General features: G+C 38.9%; 1 protein-coding gene across 1 annotated transcript; it reads right to left on the bottom strand.

The window, feature by feature from the left end:
* Window positions 1-3557: 3557 nt before the first annotated feature.
* Window positions 3558-20788, bottom strand: gmps (guanosine monophosphate synthase). Its single transcript, XM_084717310.1, has 16 exons — window positions 20572-20788; window positions 17751-17923; window positions 17499-17613; window positions 16996-17093; window positions 15694-15797; window positions 15219-15412; window positions 14301-14466; window positions 13308-13459; window positions 12866-13039; window positions 11956-12061; window positions 11613-11728; window positions 10446-10571; window positions 9245-9360; window positions 8995-9125; window positions 7429-7601; window positions 3558-6297 (listed from the first exon to the last, which is right to left on the bottom strand). Exons 1-16 carry the CDS (start codon window positions 20596-20598, stop codon window positions 6196-6198), a joined length of 2073 nt encoding a protein of 690 aa, XP_084573436.1. The 5' UTR covers window positions 20599-20788; the 3' UTR covers window positions 3558-6195.
* Window positions 20789-21315: the final 527 nt, after the last annotated feature.

Raw genomic sequence — 21315 nt, 5'->3', positions numbered from 1 at the left:
GCTCTGTAGATGCAGAAAGGAGTCGGAAGAGCTCTCACTGTGGCAGCCAGCAAAGGCAACAACACAGGGGTGACAGGTGTCTTATCTGCTCTCAAGGGAGATGTGCTGCTCGAGGTAACCTGAGAAGTGATTCAACAGTGCAGAAGTGAAGAGCAGGACACTGGATTACACTGACTGACTGACTGACTGACTGACTGACTGGGGGAATATTCATCTTTATTTACAAAGAGACATCGACAGAAGGGACTTTAATAAGTTTAGTAATATAAAAAGTTCATGATCTCATTAATGGCATGTACACTTTTAGAAATAAGGGTTCCAAAAAGGTTCTTCCTGAAGGGCTGAGGTTCTACGGAGAACCATTTCAGAATAACTTTTTGCTTTTTTGGAAGAATGAGAGTTCATCAAAGGTTCTTTGTTAGACTAAGCATTCCATTAAGAATCCTTTTTATTCAGGGAATGTTAAAATTCCCAAAGAACTCTTTTGTTAAGGGTTTGTCAAGAGTTCTCCATAGCATAATATAAATGAATTCTTGGTAGAACTCCCTGGGTTGGTTCTAGATAAAACCACTGGAATATAAAAGGGTTCTCGGGATAACCTCCTTAGTAGAGTCTAGATAAAACTGTTGGAATATAAAAAAGTTCTTCTTTTCTTCCTGAGAACCTTCTCAGTGTGTTCTAGATAAAACCCTTGGAATTTAAAAGGGTTCTTAGTAGAACCTCCTTGGTGGGTTCTAGATAGAAGCATTGGAACATAAAAGGGTTCTTAGCAGAACCTTTTTGGGTGGGTTCTTCCTGAGACAATTGGAATATAAAACTTCTCTCAGCAGAACCCCCAGCTAGGTTCTTTCCGCACCCCTAGAAGGTGGAAAGATTGTAGATAGAACCCCCAGAGTGAGTTCTTGGTGGAACCATTACACAATAGAAGGGTTCTCTATAGAACCTCTCATAGGGGGTGAAACCTTTCACAGATGGTTATGCTGGGCTTCAGATAGAACTCTATGAAAGCATGCCAACCTTTAAAAAAGGTTCTGCTTTTTACCTTTTAAAAAAGTTCCATGAGGAATCCTCAGCACCCTTAGAAGGTGGGAAAGTTCTGGATAGAACTAGGTGGAACCATTACATCATAGAGGGGCTGTCTACAGAACCTCTCATTGGGGGTTTTAGGTGAAACCTTTCAGAGATGGTTATTTATGATGGGTTCTACGTAGAACTCTTTGAAAAGGTTCAAACATTTATAAAAGGTTCTACAAGGAGCAGAAGCCTTTCTACCCAACAAAAAAACAAAAAGGTTGTGACTGGGACTAAAATGGGCTCTCCTATTGGGACAAGCCAAAAAACGCTTAATGGTTCTAGTGAGCACCTTTATTTGTAAGACTGTAAAATGAAATGTGGTGTTTCACTGGTTTTGACTCAAACTGGATCATTTTATTTCATTTCATGTCATTTCTGTCTCTCTTTCTTCCTGTAAATACACATCAGTGTATCTGTCTGTACGCCGGTCGGCTGCGGAGGACAAACTGCCACAGGCCAGGAGTTAATTGGACGCTGCATGTGGTAACTTGTACAGTCTTCACGCAACATTACGGAGCAGCTACTGTTCCAAAATGGTTCTCCGTCCCCTGAGTGTGGCTCTGTGGTGTGTTGATGGGTGACTGAACTTGTCTGCTCTTGTCTCTCCGTCAGCCGGGACAAGCGCACACCTGAACCCCCCGGCACACACAGGGACCTCTGCTGCCGGGTAACACAGGCTGACTGCACACACAGACGCTCTAAATAATAAAATCTAATTAGAGTCGAAACTTCTCACAACAATATGGCTGTTTACGGCAGTTGTATGTCACTATTATTACATGAAATTACACTAAAGGACATTTTCACACAGAAAGCAGGAATCTAAAAGAGGAGCATAATTATGTAGATGTTGTTCTTGTATGGTTGCTGATTATGAGTGATTAGCTTCAGTGTGTGTGTGTGTGTGTGTGTGTGTGTGTGTGAGTGAGTGTGAGTGTGACTGAGCCCTTGTGATCTGTCTCAGGCACATGAGAGATGTCTGACTGATAGTAATGAGTTCTGCGAGAAATCAATTAGGTACAGTCATTCAAAAAAAAAAAAAAAAAAAACTACAGGCTCACGATCTATTCTCTAACTGTATTCTCATGCTGAGAGGTTTTTAAGCAAATATCACATGAGGCAGAATTTGAACAGAATTTCATTTTTGAACGTGGGTGGGATACTTTGATTGAGGGTGACATTTAAAGTCCAAAAGGTCAGTTTTTTAATGATTTATTTAATGTTGTCTGTACATCAAATAAATAAGTCTGGGAGTGTATATGTATATGAATAAGTATGTGTGTATTTGTGTGTGTGTTTGCATGTAGATGTGTTTGTATATTCATATGCAAATGTACATGTGTCTGTAGATATGAATGGATAAATGTAGATAGGGATATGTATATGTATATACAGTCATATTTGCATTTATATAATTATGAATCTATTTTTTGTTCTATATTGCACTATTTGTTGCAAGAAATACACTTTATGTACACCAGGAAGGTCTATTTTAGATTACACTTTATTTTTTTAGTCTTCTTTCAGCTGTAATTTTGCTTTTTAATATTATATTTATATATATATATATATATATATATATATATATATATATATATATATATATATATATATACACATAATATTTTTGTTAAATTATGTTTAATAATACTGTTTCATTCATGAATATAAGTTGTGAAACTTTCACTGTAAAGCAATTTTAAAAAATGCAATATAATGGGTAGGACTTGATAAATATTCACTTCTTTCTACTCCTTGTCAGACATGATTTATTTATCATAAACTTTGCTGTTGATTTGTTTTTGATTTGTTTTTTGTGTTATATATATATATATATAATTGTTTTACATTAGAAATAAAATAACTGTGTATTTTGCTTTTTTACTTAATTCTACTTAAAGTTTAAAATAACTTCTAAATACAGTTCACTTAAGATTTTTTTCAGTGGTGAGAAATCCTCATTTGCTTCCAGTGTTAAACAAATCTGTTGATACAGGACAGCATTCTGGCTTTTATTGCAGTTTGGTGCACTGGAATCAGGTGAAAGTATTTCAACCCAACCCATGATATTTCAGCACTTTTCAACTGTACTTGAACTTAGATAATAAACCTGTCCCAAACCCAAGATAACAAGAATATAAAAAAAAAAGACTTAACAGTAAAAACCAAATAGCAAGAGTAAATAAAATAGTTCCTTTGTACCATTAGCTAGAAAGCTGAGTTTATTGTGCTTTCAATTTCTTAATCTTCAATCTTTCCATTTTGATGGATTACATTTATTTGGTGTTTATTTTGATGAAATATCAAGATGGCGCATCTCTAGTGTAATCTGTGTTGGGTGAAGTGCAAAGTGTATTTATTTTAAGCCAAAGTGCTCCAATAATTGATCCTCTCCACAAAAAAAAAAACAAAAAAAAAACGATCATCATTATAAAAAAGTATCTGAAGAGTAAACGGAGATAAGTAGATCATTATAGAAGTGAGAAGTTTCAACATGGAGATCTTTATTAAAGCTCAGTTCATTGTACAAATGTCATCATAGTTGAAACTGCATGCAGTGGCTTGGTTTGAGGCACGTTACTAAGAAGAATGAGCATTGTTCAACAAAAATAAAATAAAATACAAAAAAAAAAAAAAAAAACCCATCAGACAAAAAATTGCATAACTTAACCTTATCGATATTGCAATTAAATCCAACTACAAAATTATATGTCTTACTTATATGTATTACTACCAAGCTGTTGTTTTCTATGGAGACGTGTAACAGAAAATACCCACGTATAAAAGGCAGAACAGAGGGAGAAACACTAATAGCGGTTTAAGACAGTTTAGGAAAAACCATTCATTTTGCATTAGGAGTATTCTGCCACTAAAGTTTAAGGATTGAACAGAGGATGAGAGGCACAAAGACAAATTCTGGAGGCATGAGAACCTTCACATCTGGGTGAAATGTCTCTATCGGGGGTACAATACACTTTTTAAAACTCAGTTAAACCTGAGCACTGTATTCACTGAGGTCTAAATGACAAGACTGTAGACTAGAGATTATGATGCGCTGAAGAACAGAAATATGAGGCAGTAATGCCTTTCTGAGACACAGTGAACTCGTGTTAGAGATGGCAACAGACAGCACTCTTAACCCTGACCTTTGACACTACAGAACACAAACTTAAAGGCATAGTTGGGATTATTTTGAGCGGGGTTGAATGAAGCGCTTCTACATAATAAGCACATTACCTACAGTAGATGGATGGCGGTCAGCATTCCCCCAGATTGGAGATGTAGCAGCAGTATAGAAAGCTAAGCAGGGTCAGCAGCAAAAAATATTTTAGCTGCCTAATAAAAAGTAAAAAAAACCAAACAATATATCTGTGAGTGTTAGCTATATTTAGAATATTTTCACTTTTTTACCTTGCCGTCAGACAGTCTTTTTAAGAGGAAACCGCTGTTATATAAGCCAAATATCACTCTTTCCAAACCAACCAGACTTCTTTGGCAAAATCTGAAATTTATATCACAGACTACAGGAGTTGCTGGACTATCACTGCCTCAATCTGTTAGTTGTTTGTGTTACTGAGTCACTTCAGTGGTTAGCTTGGATTCAAAGAAGTCACACATTAACACTAACAGATCGAGGCAGAGAGCAGTGAAAATATTTTAAATATAGTATGCACTCAAACTGATATTTATCTTTTTAGGTGGCTAAAATACATTTTGCTGCCGACCCTGCCCACTGCAGTACACTGCTTAGCTACACTAGCATTGCTAGAACCACTTTTCCAAACTGAGTGCATGCTGACCACCGTCTACTGTAGGTAGGAGACTGACTATGAATAAGTACCTCATACAACCCCACTTCAAATAATCCAAACTATCCCTTTAATGTATGATTTATGATTCTGTTATGCTGATAAAGCACCAAGGCTTTTATGGGTGACAAGACAAAATGTGCAAAATGTGCCCCTGCACAACAAAAGAGCAGCTAAATAAGGATGAAATGACAACAGCAATTTACACAATGTGGTTATAAACTCTACTGTACTTATAATTTTGTTATTAGTTAATCCTCTTGCCATGTTTTATTCTTCATAAAAAGCATACATATTGCAGCATGAGGAGAAACAGTGTTATATCCTCCGTTCTGGAGTCCAAGTCAGGTCACACCAAAGAAATAAAAACAATAGAACAGGCACGTACAAAGTTACCCATCATATTGGCCTCCTGCACAGCTGCACACTAGTCATCATACTGAAGCTAATCTTGGGTTGACTGCTGCCCACGACGGGTGCAGCAACAAGTCAAGAGCTCTTGTCAACAAATGTAGCTTGGAGAAGATCGTCAGAGAGGAGCCCACAATGTTATATATCATCACCACAGCATATTCTACTTTTGGCAAAACAAAAAGCTTAAAAATTATTGATTGGTCACATAGGTAGGTCGTCTGTCCAGTTTTAGATTAAACAGACAACCTTCATAGCACAGTATACAGGCAGAGTGAAAATGAACAAACAGAGGATAGTCTTAGGTTGAGAACATTCTGACCTACAACAGTGAGACATAAACATCCGACAGAAACAAAAGGCAGAAAACAATTGAAGATTTTCAAACTCTCCTCCTTCTTTTCATGACACTCCTGTTTGCTTGTTTAATTCATCCCATAATGCAACCTGAGGCACGACATCAAAGTCCACTTTCTGGACTTTCACAGCTTCTCGCCACTTGCCTTTAATGGTTGACCTCACAAAAAAGGAAGCAGCAATTTACCTTTTCATCATAAGAGAGGAAATACACTGTTGTACATGGATCAAAAAATGACAATATATTATCAATAACCAACATTAATCAATCCCTAGCGCCAAAAATATTAAGACCAGGGAGGAGTGGTGGGGGAGAGCAGAGCAGTAGCGCCTTTGCACGGGCGCTCGTCACAGTACGGTCTGCCTTCCATGGGAATGTTGAAAAGAGGGGTGGAGATACGGGAGAGGAGGGAGGTGAGGACAGCAGGGAGGGAGGAAGGAGGACAGAAAAGGAGGAGTTCACCAGCCCTCTCTGATATCAGTTGAGCGTGTTTGTGCATTGTGTGTGAGTGCGTGTCCTATAGGTTTGACGTTGTGTTGTGTCTTATTCCCACTCTGTGGTGCCGGGTGGTTTGGAGGTCAGATCATACATGACTCTGGAGATGCCTGGGATCTTCTTGATCTCATTCACCATCTTCAGCACCACCTGGATGAACCGATCAGAGAAATTACGCTTAAAACAGAGAGAACAAAAAAAACACAAGAGACACTCCTGAATCTCCATGATGGTAACTTACAGTTTTTATGATCGCTAACATCCTTTTGACCAATCTTTAGTCACTCTTTCAAAACTCTTAACACAAATAGCACAACATCTGTCTGTTGTGGACCATACCATTAACATGATTCATGTTGTTTCCACAGAAGATGCAGCCAATTAACACGTTTCCAAAATACTTAAATTTACAAAATGTAAAAGCTCATCCTGGACCAAAATTCTGGATCTTTCTTATTATTCTTATTTACAAAAGCTTGTGCACAGAATGTCCAAATTTAGTATATACGTTCTGCTTCTGCAACAGCAGCAGCACAAAAGCTAGATTGAAACAACTGATAAAGTTTTTTTGAACAGATCATTGAAACATTGAGAAATTGCTGATTTACATAAGCTGTGTAAAACAGACTGACAGCAGCTGATCCAAACCTTAACAGGAGACACAGCCAGGCGTAGCTGTTCTTTTAATTACATGGACATAAACAGTAAAAAACAGATTTTTGGATTGATTTTGTGGATACAGATCAATATGTAAATAAAAAAGGACTTTGCCTTTTTGTGTTTTCCCTTCTGTGCCTTTTACATTTGAAACATTTAGAACCATTTGTGCTTCTTTTTTTATCAATGGCAGCAATTTTATGTTGTTAATAAAGCTTTACTGCAGTAATTCTATTACTATTTTTTCTACTGTACATCCTATGAAGTAAAGATGACCCTTTCTCTTTTAGATATTATGGTGTAAAAAAATGCACGAGACACTCAACCAGAACAAGCTGAGTGGTTTACAGTAAAAGGAACATGAATTTTAAAAGACAAAAGATTTCATTCTGTCAATTGTACGCAGGTAGAACTGAAACCTGTACAGTAATGCAGTTTTTATAATGTTATCAACTGTATTTTGAAATTTGCTGTGTTAAAAGTTTAGAAAAGGGATCATAAGTATTGGTAAAAGTTTGTTAACAATTGTTAAAAAAAAGACACACAAAAAAAAAAACTAATGCCAAGTCTGCCAAGTCTAGCAAAACACTAAGATCAAGCTGAGAGGTTGAATCATGATGTTACCTCCTCTGGGATATGGTTGCCCGGCATGGCAGGGATGCCGGTCATGAAATCGCTGGTGATGAAGGTGCGAACAACCACAGAGCGTCGGCAGGATGGCTGCTTTTGCAATGGGTCACGGTCAAAGTGCAGGGGGGTCAGGATGACTGGCATCTGGCTGATCTTGCCGGAATAGCCTGAAAGAGAGAGACAGCCCAAGAGAAAGAAAACAATTCTTATTGCTGCTGTAACAGAGCATCTGTCTATTTCTTTTATTTTTCTTTCTTTTTTTTTTTTTTTTGCTTTTATTTGACTGTGACAGATGTAAAGAGTGTAAAAAAGGGGATAGAGAGGGATCAAATGCAGAAGAGAGATTGGAATCAAACCTGGGCTGCTGTAGTAAGGAATCAGTCTTACTACACCGTACACACAGTCTATCAGGTGAGCTTCTTGGTTGCTAAAACCACTTTTTAAAAATCAAGTCATTACATGTATGTTTGGTGGATTGTAGCAATCACTAAAAAAAGATAGAAAAGTTCTTTGTAGAATATTTTTAGTTATTATTAGAAATATTTATTGCAGTACATATCCAATTTACAATGCTAATACCTAAAGACTGATTTATTTTGTCTCTCTTGAAATTAATTGGGCTATCAAGAAACGGTGAAACAACCAACATTAGATTCTCCATCAATGTATTTTATTGTTTTATGATGACAAAAGTTACAGCTATGCTTCAAATGTTATATTCCTAATTCTCCTAAACTGGAAAAATCCACCACCTCCCAGTTATACGTCATGGTTATGAGATGTCATACAGCACTTAAAACTATAGAAAGTCAAGTTTATAGTTTGTGGTTCTGGCAATAAATTTGAGAAAATGAGGCGTTCCTTCCTGGTTTCCACTGATTCCGAGCTTTAAATCTAGTAATGTGTAACTTTAAGACCTATAATCTTTGTCTAGTTTTTGGACACACCGCATCAATGAATCTTCTCACACTGAATTCCTTCCTTGACTATCCCTTCTTCTGGTGTATATTTTTGTTTTCAATCATCATTTCTTTGTCCCTCTTGTTCCATTTGTAAAACACATGTTATTTCCACTGTACTTATCTGAAGATCACCAAACACAATAAAAAATAAAACAGATTTGCTAATGATTCCTGGATTGATTTAGATGAGTGTTCATAACGAATAAAAAAAATGGCACACATGGCTGAAAGACCTTCGAAATGTTTAATGAATTAAAAATGCTTAGAATATATGGACCATTTATGCAATTAATTAAATGATCAAGATTATCTTCAAATTCACATCTTTAATCAAATCTTAAAAGGTGAAGTCATGGCCTCAGTCAGGAAAGCAACGACATATTCAACTCACTGAGTTGAGAACATAAAAACAGATATTTGGTTTGCCTCTGGGGAAACGTTAAATTCCTCATGTGGATGCAAATATCCAGACTGGCTGCATGTGACAGCATACTGATGGCAGGCTTTGTAAAAGGACAGTTGCTCATGCATACTCAACAACTACATATCTTCCCCAATCATCTGTAATACTTTGATACATGAGGTTCAACACACTTACCAGACTCTCTAAGGATAGAGTGAGCTACAAAGTCAGCCTGTCTGAGCGTGCTCAGAACGCCTGTGGTCAGGAAGGTTGGAGTAATGTCTGTTGGTGGCTCTTTCACGTGGGACCCGAACACATACACAACTCTGGAAAAAGGAGACATGAATGAATGAAGAGGTGAGTGTCTGTGTGTCCTGCTGATCACTGACAGTGCCTAATGTGGCAGATGAAGAATGAAGTTCCAAAGCAAAGTTTTGTGTGTTACCTGTTGATGCTATGGCACATGCGAGGGATGAGTCTGGCCAGGAACATGAGAGATTCCCAGTGTGGAGATTCTTTACTTGTGACACCGCACACGTAACTGTAGGACCGGCAATCACCCTGACACACACACACACACACAAACAGATGATACGTTTTCAAGTATCTTTTAAAGCTTTTAACACATCAGGTTAATTATAAAGTATTAACAGAGCAACAGAATAAAGAAAAAAATAAACAAAAATCTTCAAATGTTTAAGTATGTGTAATTATCCAGACACTTCGTTTTTTTGTGCTAAATAAACAGAGATGTTTCTATAATTAGCCTGAATAGTCTGTCTGTTTTCACTTCCAGCAAATTCCCCTCGCAGTAAAAGCTGCCTGTGTTTGTCTACGTCTCCTGTCTGCCCCACAATTTGAGGTTTAGGGTAAATTTAAACTCTGGTTTCAAACAGGAAGTAACAGGACACACCTACACTGACACATAGTCACTGGCTGACAGCAATGCTCTGGAGATTAAAGGAGTCACAACCATCATTTTCTCCAGGCAACACTGAAGGTCAGTATGAACTATTGAAACTATGAACTATTTCTACAGAACACACCAGCTGTTTGTCTCACAAACTAACAACAAAAGAGCTGAGAAAAACTCAACTATGCCACAACAGTTACAACAGATCCCTCCCCTGGCAAGACAAAGATAGAGTCAAAAAGTAAAGAACTGAGAAGCTTTGTGTGGGCAGGCGTGTCTCGTGGTTAACCACTAAATTATAGTGGTGACGCAGTGAGACAAACAGCAAAAGTGAGACATTGTTTTCTCTGTTTCTGGACATTCGGTCCTCAACACTTCTGAATCCTCCACATGTGTACACATCAGACAGCTTCTAAACAAATCAGCTACGTTTGTACTTACCTTACAACATGACCTTTAAAATTTTCACTTGAGCCTTTAAGACGGCACTGTAACAAGTCTACTTTAAAAATACATCTGATGATATGTTGAATGTCAAATCCTCAAATCAATCATATTTGGAAATAAATAAGCTTGACCAAAACCTCACAACCAAAAACTAAGAGATTTTATCTGAATTGCTGCAGTTTTTATTATATGGTCGATTCACTGATTTAGCTGGACAGTTAACAGACGACACAAAAATACAGAGTGACTGATTGGGTCTGATGAATTGATAGACCAACTGGATTACCTGAACGCCGACAGTTTTGATGGGCAGCAGGAAGGCATTGAGTGAATGAAGGCTGGTGATCTGCATGAGCTTCTCTTCCTCCTCGTCCGATATGCACGACTTGACTCTCTGCAGCAAGGCATGGGGCTGGAGAGGAGACAGAAAGTTTTAAAGCAGCATGAAAAACTAGAAGTCAAAGGAAAGAAATCTCAATGTCACAGATAAAATTCTACCTCTTCCAAGTGGCTTTATTTTAATGATATGGATGCAGCAGATAGAGGATGCTACCTTGTAATATTTATCTTGTTTATTTTTCTCATTTTGTCCTTTCATTCTTGTCTTTATCCTTTTATCTTGTTTTCTATTGCTGCTGGTCTCTGAGTTACCAAACATAATTCATTGTATGCTTACAATGACAAATAAAGCATCTTATGTCTCAGAGGTCATGTGTCTATTGTATTCTTATTTTGGTAGTTAAAGTGTCAAATTTTCTCAAAACACCTTTGAATATGCCAATCAGCTTTGAAACAAACTAGACACAGAACACCTTGAAATCAGAATCATTTGGCTTTTGTTGCAATGTGAGCAACCAACCAGCAGAGGTTGCACATTATTAACTCCATAATTAACCAGTCAGGACAAAAAACCCCACAAATATCTCATGAGGAGATATTTAACTGTGCTACGAACAGCCACTGCTGATAACTTGACCTTTTTACAGATTTTCTGATTTTGTCAGAGTTCATTGCTGAAATGAAACATCCAGAAAATACGGTGCTGATTGGTCATATCACAGAAATAAATGAGTCCCCTCACTGTTAATGTGTCTTCAGCATTTTAATGAGCAAATTGTATTTAAACAGCACTTTGTGACACTGCCGCTATACGTTTCAGGCTTCTGAAGGTTACAGAAGTTCAATAAGTCACATGCACTAAAAGTAATAGTAGTCAGCTGGTTCATTTAAAGCGCTGGAAGTGCCAATTCCATCAGTGCTGTGTCTGTCTTTGATTTGTTTGGATCTCTAATATTTCAAGATATTTACAGTGTCAGCACTCACTCAGAGGGGTGTTTTCAGTGAGCAGCAGTGATTAAATTAGCACTCACAAATGTGCACACTTCACCATAAAAACCCTGACATAAAAACTGGTTTAACAGTTTCAGCTGCTGAAGGTCGGTTTTGTTCTGACCTTTTTGACGCTTGCAGAGAAGTCTGTGATGATTTTGAGGATGTTGTTTGTTTCGGCAAAGTCCTTACAGATGTAGGGTTCCTCTGCACAAATCACTCTGATTGACAAACCAGGACCTGGAGGCAAAGGAGAGAGGAGGTGCACTTTTTAGCAAAGAGGTTAGTGATGTGAGGACAGCTTGGAGTCTGTGTGATTGAATAAACAAATGGGTTCCCAGGAAGAGAAAGTGAGACAGATCAAGAAAGGAGACAAATGGCAAAAAAAGAACATCACTAAGCTTTATGTTAATACAAATCACTTTTTTAAGAGCAGTCACATCACAGACATGTGTTTAAGTACTTGCCAGGGAAAGGGTGTCGGGAAACAATCTCCTCTGGCAGGCCGAGCTCTCTCCCCAGCGCTCTGACTTCATCTTTATGGAAATCTTTCAGTGGTTCAATTACCTTTCCCTGGATGATCACAAAGGAGTGGGATCAGCATTCAGACAGTGGGGGATATGCTTGAGTGTTGCATAGTTGATCGTATATATAAAAAGGTCTGAGCAAAATAACAGAAACACCAAATTATATATGAGCACCAAATAGCTAATAAGAAGGGGAGTGAACGTTTCAGAGCTCCTTCAAGTGGCGTGTAATAATGTTGAAGGAATGTCTCTTTAGTGGATGATGAATGATTCAGAAACACATTTTCAATAAAAAGTAAGTCATTTTTAGGTGTATGCAGTACCGCTGGTGTTAAAGAAACATGAGATCATCAGAAGATGTTTTTCATTGGGTCAGGGGTACTGCATGATAGCTGTGCTTGTGTGACTTTCTTCGTCTGCTTTAAACTGAAACAGCAGATGCTCTTTTTATGCAGACTTATGGTTTTCAGCAGAACATTTCAGTTCTTCTTAAATCATGCAGTCCTTAAAATCGTTATGAGATACACAACTGCAGTTTGATAATCTGTTTGTTTGTTTATTTATAAGCTCCCATTAGCTTCTGCATAGCAGCAGCTATTCTTCCTGTGGTCTACACCTAATACTGCAGTATCAAACTGTTTGTCTGGTGCAGACTGCTACCAAAACTATTCTTATCAGAAGCAACTTGTATCCTCTGCTCAAAATTTTAGCTTTTACCATTAAATGGACATCAGTGTCAGCCAAACTAATTAGCTTTCTTCAATGCAGACTATGGTTTTAAAGCTGAGATGTGGTGTAACAGTATGTAGTATTAATGATTTAAGTATTTGCGCGTGTATGTGCGCAGTACCTCATCTCGGAGTTTGCGGATGAGCTCGGTGTCGTTGTGGTGTGTTTTGATGACCTCTGCTTTGCCGCTGGCGAGATGAGAAGCACTCTCAATGAGATCAGGCCGCAAGGTACCCTGAGCCAAGAAAACCTCTTCTGGCTTCAGATTCATCTCTCCAATCACCTCATTTGCCACCTGTGAAGCAGCACAATTCACAAAGTCACATACAAGAGTGAACTGGTGAATTAAAGACGAACTAAAAAGCAACCAGAATGGCAGATGCTTACAAAAGTGTAATAAAGAATTCAACTGAACCGACATTGTGATAAATGAAGATGTACTGCATGGTAACGAGGCTGTAGGGCAGACAAGCTGGCAGATTCAAATAAAAAAAGTGATATTAACAAAAACTTTATTATAGAACACGCTTCATAAAAAGATTTGATAAAAACCTGGCACTCACTTTGACAAACGTATCTCCAATGATTTTCCTCTTCTCTTCTGGGTTGGTCGTCATATTCAAAGTCTTGCTGATGCGTTTTCGTGGCGTCCTGTCCTCCTCAGAGATGGGGAGGGTTGTTGTTCCATTGTAGAAGGTGTGAGCTGCATTTACCACTAGATAGAGCAACATTTCGGAAAAGAGGTAGAGAGCGGCAGAGGACACAATCAGGGTTATGAGCAACACCAAACAAGATCATATGGAAAAATAAACAAAAAATAAATCATAATAATTCAAGTATCCTGTTATATCCGGACTTCAACGGTTAATTCTATTACTAATGAGTCATTTAGTCTAAAAAACATAAAGAATGAATTAAAATTACCCATCATGTGGGTATATAACGTGCAATTACAATTAGAACTTTCAAATAATGCTCTTATTTCACTTTATTAGGGTCTTCTATTAGATTACAATTCCTGCAAAAATTGTGAATCACAAGAACTTGCTTTATCATTATAATCATCATACAAATCTAACTTCTTTTTCTTTTTTAATTAATTCATTATTGCAATTATGTTCTCGACCTTGACGGTCTTACTGTACCATCCCTACTAGACTTGGACAAATATATCAGCTGTGGGCAACTGTTTGTTTGTTTTAAGTGCAGATTTTTGTCGTTTCTTTTTATTTTGATAATTTTATGGTCTGAACGAGGTAGAGCTATTGCTCAGCTGCGCAATTTCATTCATGGGCACAGTAAACACATACTAAGTCCTGAGTGAGAGGAGAAAAAGCCTATAGTGCCAGAATATTTTCTTATCTAACTTGGTGAATTAAGGATTTACTTAGATCAAACCAGAGTTTAGATGAAAGAAGAGCCAGGATGGCTTTGACGAGTTTTATTTTCATATTTTAAGTTTTAAACAAAGAGAAAAACTTGAATTGAGAACACACAAATATATCGGCAATCCCTAGTTGTTGAGGAAACTGTGTTAAAATATTGCCCAACCCTACCCTTGAGTTTGATGCCCAGTTTGGTGAGGGCCTCCTCCACACTCTGACTCTCTCTCTTCCTCATGAAACCATTGTCGATGTGAACTGCTATCACCTGGTCCTGGTTCAGAGCTTTGTTGAGGAGAGCTGTGCAAACTGTCGAGTCCACCCCACCACTCAGCAGCACCTAAAGAAATCATTAGAAAACAGTCACAATTGTGCAGCCAGGTAGTTTATTAGTATTCAACTGTATGTCTGAATTTTATTTAGATCAGGCTCTGGTTAACTTCATCTTGTTGTCTTTAGCATATTCAGTGTTTTGTGTGCTGGCAGGATGCAAAATATTAGGCACCGACTTAATCAAAACTGAAGACATGACTACAGCCCTGACACTTCTTTACTTATAATTGGCTGACTACCAACTCTTGGGACTCTCACATACACAGTTTGCCACACTTGCCAAGCAGTAACAAGCTACAACTAAGTAAAGTAACAAACAGTGAAAGATGTGGGCTACTCAGTTCAGAAACAAAAAAACAAAAAACAAAACGAGTCTGCATGTATTTCTTTAAATATAAATCCTGCACTTTGAGCCTGATTCCTACACTCATTTCTCGCCTTCACACTCCCCAGAGATGAAGCCCAGTTTGAAGCCGCCCAGGGAGTCGACTACCTCTTTTCAGATAAAACAGGGTTTAATTTGAGAGTTTAATTGGTTCTACTTAACTTCCCACCACTGCTGCTGCTGCTGCTGCTGCTGCTGCCACCACTTCTTAAGCAGCTACCACACTTCACTCTCAACACCTAGCTCTACACTTGGTCAAATTATCACACATAGTAGATTCAAAACACGTTGAGAAAATGTTTTATTCCTTTTTTAAGTCATCTTGTGTGTTTGAACACACACAGAATCATGGCCCATTGTGAAGTTTCACTCACCAGCACTTTAGACTTGTCTACTTTTTCTCGGATCTCGTTGATGCAGGTCTGTTGGCGGTTCTGTACGGTGAAGTTACTTGTGCATCCGGCGATCTCGAACAGGAAAGTACGCAGCATCTCCATGCCTCTCTCTGTTAAGTCAACTTCCGGGTGAAACTGCGTCCCATACAGCTTCTTCTGTTCATTAGCAATCCCTGGAGAAGAAAACAAAGCAAAAGACTGTTAGTATGCTCATTTATCCTCTCTGAATGCCATTAAAAAAATAAAGTCAAGCAAAACTAGAAGAACAAAAGCCAAAATTAGAATTTCACATGGATACTTAAAATACAGATAAAACGCTCAGAGAGTCTGAGGCATTCTTACACAAACAAAAACAAATACAGCTATTTGTTAGGCCCTGAATGCAAGTCTATGACCACAATCTAATTTTAGATCATGTTATTCAGGGTCACAGTCTATCCTGCATCCTGCTCACCAGCAATGATGTTCCCTGATTGGGCCACCACTTTAAAGCCATCAGCCACTTTATCGACACTGTCTCCGTGTGTAAGCAGGACCAGTTCCTCCTTCTGAAGGCCTCTGATAAAATAAACATACACAAATGTCAGATGAAGACGTGTGGTGTTAAACAACATTTGCATTTGATAGTTGCATGTGTACAGGGCCTGATTTTGCTGTGTACGTGTGAGTTAAGCATGAGAGGCAGACAGTAATAAAAGACTGCAGCCATCTATTTTAGACTCTGCAGTATTTGTGTAACAACCCAGGGAAATATGTGACAGCTGGAATGCTCCTGCAGTTTATGTAGTAAATATGGCACTAGGACAAACACGCTGAGCAGCAGTTGTAACAATATTGAGCTGCAGTCACTGATAGACAAGTCCATCAAAATGTCTTACAGAGCATAAATGAGCTCACCTCTTCAGTGTTTGACTGGCTTTTCAGGAGATTCTGGTCATTCAGTTTAAAGGTTTTGTTTCCAGCAATTAAAAAAGCTGAACAGTATGGAGACATCCTGCAAGTCGCTGGTTCCAAAACTTTTTCTAGCATGTCCCCCTTCCTACCCTCCCCGATCATTAACAATAATTGGGAAAGCAACCAATAAAAATTTTAAAAATTCAAGATTCAAGTTGAATTTTGGCAAAAATAAAGGTTGGCATGATAGCACCAACAAACAAAGTTCAAACAGTGGCACAGGAGAGAAACTATACTTTCAAGCATAAAGACTCTGTTAGAAGCTACAAAACTATGGAGAGCTGAACATAAAGAGAGTTTAAGAAACATCTTTCTCTCTCTGCTCTCCTGCACACATGAGCTGAGTATCAAAACTTGTGTGTTCAAGGGGGAGAAAGGAGGCTCATCACAGGTTGACCTCAGTCAGCAAGATGTCACCACAGCCCACTTGGAGGAGAGTGGGGCTCGCTTTGGCCCCACTCCAGAACAGGTCCATCTTAGGCATGGCTCTGCGCGCTGAAAGTGGTAATGGAAATGCAATTGGGCGCACTATGGTTTGGCACCAATAGAAAAGGCCCATTATTTTCCCTCTGCACTGTGTATCAGGCCATGCTGTTCTTGCACCAACTAAGTTTGTATGTTCTGTTCTCGTCCACAAACTCTCAATATGTTTCTCCTCAGTCTGTCATCTTCTCTTGCCAAATATTTCTGATAGTAAATTTAGAACTGAAAGGATATGAGACTCAAAAAACCCAATTTTAATTTTTTTTTATATAGAGACATATTTAAAATATAATAACACATTACAGAGCAACAGTATTACCTGAAGAGAGAACAAGTGTTGTCCAGTCCAACACTGAACACTCCATCTTCCCTTACGCTCTTTTTGTGTACTGTGCCACCAAAAACTTTATTCATCATCTGTAACAAACACATACACACACAGCATAGAGTTAACACCTGGTCACAAAGATAAAAGAAATCAGTGTCCAAAGATGCTCTGTTTGGAGAAATGTGCCAGAGAGTGGATGGCTGTTGGTTTTAATGTCCAGACTAGCTGGGAAAATTGAGCGACTAATGCTCTCATCTCCCTCAGCTAGTGTCAAAGTGCCCTTGAAGAAGGTGGAGAAGTCCCAGCTGGCCCAGGAGAGCTGAACAACAGCCTGGAGTGGAGGGATAGTAACATGTAGCTACTCAGAGTAGATGTGAGAAACGCAAATGTTTCCGTGAACAAAGGCCTCGTGGATGAGGGATGGATTGCCTAATCCCTATAAAAGCCTCCTATCACACAATGTGATGTGTGTACATATGCATGTGCTTACACACCTGCATCCCATAGCAAATCCCAAGGACAGGCTTCCCTATAGTGAATATGGCATGGTCAAACCAGGGGGCATCTTCTGCATACACAGAGGCTGGACCTCCTGAAATGATAATTGCCCTAAAAAGGGAATGCCAGAGAAAACAATCAAGCCAAGATGCATTAAACACACTTATTTATGAATAAAATAGTGCAATTAAATGCTATGAGACCAAAAAACAATGCTCTCTGGTTCAAATGCTTCTCATGCAGCTCACCTGTAGCCCTGTTCTCTGATAGCAAAGGCCGGGGTCTCTAATGGGAGGATCTCAGAGCGTACACAGAGCTCTCGCACCCTTCTGTCAATCACCTTTCCATACTGAGCCCCAGCATCCAGGATCGCCACCGCTCCCTCACATGATCCATTCTGCTCTGCGCTGCTGATCTCCAGCTGTGGACACACACAGTCAGAAAAACACACATTAGCTTGTTTTAATGTACCTGCAGAGTTTGTGTGACCTATGCAGATGAAAAAGTATGAAAATATGAGTTCCTCTGAATGTATGGTCAGTCACTCTCCAGGACTGAGTGTTACTTGAAAAAGTTAACATTAACCAATGGGCCCAGACTGACCAACCTCTATACACACTAAATGAATGGACGGTCTTTCGACAATAGCGGAATGGATGAATATATTAGCTATGGGCAGTTGGCTGAGCCCATTGCTCATTTTTAGGGTGTTTTTTTTTTGTAAGTTTATTTAGCTAATTATAATAAATAAATGGTCTGCACCATTGACCACCAAGTGACATCTAACAAATTAATTAAGGACCTATTTTACCCAAACCACAGTTGGTTAATGTTATAACAGTGGATAGAGTGATGAAGACAGTTCTGGTGGGTTTATTTTTTCTGTCTGTCAAGTTTATATGAAGTTATATTTAAATGAAGTATGTTTCACAGCGTTACCAAGGACATTAAAGCTTGTCGTAAGCTGAGAGAGAAACTTTAATTTAGAAAGTTATAAATTGTATTTTTCTGTTTAATAAGGAAAATAGGTGTGAATACTTCCTTGAAATTTTGTGAGTTCATTTTGTTTATTCTGTCGTGACTCATACACATCTCACAGCATTCATTCTCATCGTCGTCGTTTTTTTTTTGTTGTTGTTTGTTTTTCTTGACTACCAGTGACAGCTAGTATGTGACAATTCAATTCTGAATCCTTAAGACTTCGATTCTGACACTGGGCAACACATCACATTTTTGCTTGGTTTTGTGGTTTACCACTCTGAGGTGAGATGTCTCCTCATGTCTACACCAAATGCCTGCGATGTCTGATAAACGGAAATGCAAAAAACACAGAAGCATTATTTTGGGTATGGGTATCAAATCAAGTCAGAAAAAAGTATCAAATGAAGCACTCTGTTGGTATTGGTACCACTTTTTTAATCAATAGTAAATCTGAGTCTTGATATTGTGCATAGTGTTGACAGTGGTTCGGGAGAGGTGTTGCAAGGTAAACCGCTCTTCCTTGAACTACTGTGATTCACCTCTGACCTGCCTGTGGAAAATGTGACTTAATAAGGCCTAACATAATTATAGACACATGAGCTCCAATACAGAGAGACAGTGACTCTTGTGAAAGTGCTGTGGCCAGTCAGCCCATCAGAAGAATCACATGAAACCCATAAGTCTAAGGTTATTAGTGAGGACCCTCGTGTCATTTTTCGAAGTTGCTCAAACTCCTGTAGGGTATTCTATTTCTGACGCTTTGACACAACTCTGCATGTCTGAATGTTATTTTTATAAACATCTGCACAGACCGGCGTTTGAGAAACAGAATTCGGTACAAGAACAACAGAGAAGTCAGATCACTGTTAGCTAATTATTCTTCATAAACATCAAAACTGAGTAGATGAGAAACACGTTCCCACGTGGTTCGTGGAAACACTTCCGCCGTAGATGTTTCTAAAAACAACTTGCATTGAGCAGGCTACCCATCGCCTCTGAATTTTATCTTAAAAAGTACATTGTGGAGTTATTGTTGGATCACAGCAGCTCCAGCAGTGTAAAATAAAAAATACTCAACAGTTTTACAGCAAACTTGACCAAATCAGCTGGTAAAAGAGCAGTAGCTTCTCCAGTTGTCAGACCGGTAACCGCAAGTTGGTTCATACTAGCTTAGTGACGACGTTAGCTAAACTGACAATTAACATACGTTAGCTTAAAGTGTGTGACAGCGGGCGTATGAAATAAATTAGTTTGACATAAGCTCAATGTCACTTTCCAAAATGAACTCCAAACCAAACGTAATACCATTCTTTCGGTTAGTAGTATTATCAGTACACATTCTGGCTGCCCGGCTAAAGCTAGCTAACGTATATGTAGCATGTTAGCTTACGGGGAGTATAAACAGTAGCTAGTAATCAGTCGTGCCTATGAAGTAACCCCACTCCCGCGAAAGATCTCGCGAGAGCGATGACTCTACACCAAACCACTAACTATCCTACACCCTTCTGTCACTAAACATACCCAACACTTAGCCTCGTCGCTGTCACAATATAATATATAAATAAACTATCATAAATGTAAAACAACGAATAAACACCAAATCAGAACTCGCGAGAGATTCGCCAAACTAGGGTTCCCATCTAGACATGACCGTAGTAATCACCGTTAGCCTGTTAGCCGCTCGTCCTGTGAGCGGCTGGCTAAGTTAGCGGAGCTATGCTAAAACCCACGCGGTGCTGGGAGGTAAAGGGTCTTGGGGAGATCCACCATAAGAAGGCAACCACGTTTAGTGGCGAAATACGAGAAAGGTTGTATTTATGCTCCACATCACTGAGATACCCTGTTCGGCTAGTTAGCAGCTATGAGCAACATGTTAATGTAATACTGCAACAGGCTTACAACAGCGTACTCAGTGCTCCTGAGCAGAACTGCTGGTAACGATACATGCTCTCTAACTTTCCACCCGAGGTAAGGTACACACAGGCCGTAATTAACCGGGGTGACTACACCAGCAACCAGGGTCCTAACAGGAAGTCACCCGGACTACCCAGCAGTACCGAAGGAGCGGGTACTGGCGGCTCCACTGACCTTGCTGTCTCCGTTGCACAGAGCCATGGAGGACTGACCGCCGTGTTGTGGAATGAGCTCTCCCCTTCAGGTCTCACAGAGAGAGAGAGACAGAGAGCTACTGGTTAGCTCCTGGCTCAGCACGCCGACTACTGTCTCAACAGCACCACACTGGGCTTTAGGTCTGAAGGTGGGCTGTCACAGTCTCTCCTCCCCCGACGGGCAATAACTTTCACACAGGGAACAGACTAAATAAATGTGTCTGTGATTCATGGGTGGAGCGCAAAGTTGAATCCAAAAATTAAGAATGGCCCCACGGGGGCTGGGCTTAGACAGCACAGTGAACATGATAATATATGGCTCGCTACTGTATAAAATATAGTGGAGTTTAATAGTAAGATATGTCAGAAATACTCACAGAGGTGTCCAGAAAAAAATCTCATTACCTCTATCAGTTAAGAGTATCTAAAATAAAATGAGAATAAGATATGAATAATTTAAGTTATTAGAGGACGACCAATATTATCCGATCAACCAGTGGTACCCAGTATATCGGCATATACTGTATGTTGTCTGATATGCACCTGTATAAAAACTTAATTTTTAACAGAATATAATGCAGATTGTTTTTACTTTTTAGCTTTATGGGTAGAATTCGCATTAATTAGCATTTAATATATACATACTATTTGCTCTATTTGTGTTTTTAAAAAACATATTTATATGTACTTCATAATTATTCAAAATACTGGTGAACAACAAAAA

The sequence above is a fragment of the Lutjanus erythropterus genome, chromosome 4 (assembly GCF_056507025.1).
Source record: "Lutjanus erythropterus isolate fLutEry1 chromosome 4, fLutEry1.hap2, whole genome shotgun sequence".
NCBI classification, from domain to species: domain Eukaryota; kingdom Metazoa; phylum Chordata; class Actinopteri; order Lutjaniformes; family Lutjanidae; genus Lutjanus; species Lutjanus erythropterus.
This window is presented reverse-complemented; position numbering and strand designations above follow the sequence as displayed.

Coding starts and splice junctions, on each gene's coding strand:
- gmps (XM_084717310.1), bottom strand. CDS start 20,598: ATGGCTCTGTGCAACGGAGACAGCAAG. Junction 15,413..15,693: donor ATCAGGGAACATCATTGCTG/GTGAGCAGGATG, acceptor TTTCTTCTCCAG/GGATTGCTAATGAACAGAAG. Junction 14,467..15,218: donor TAGACAAGTCTAAAGTGCTG/GTGAGTGAAACT, acceptor TGATTTCTTTAG/GTGCTGCTGAGTGGTGGGGT.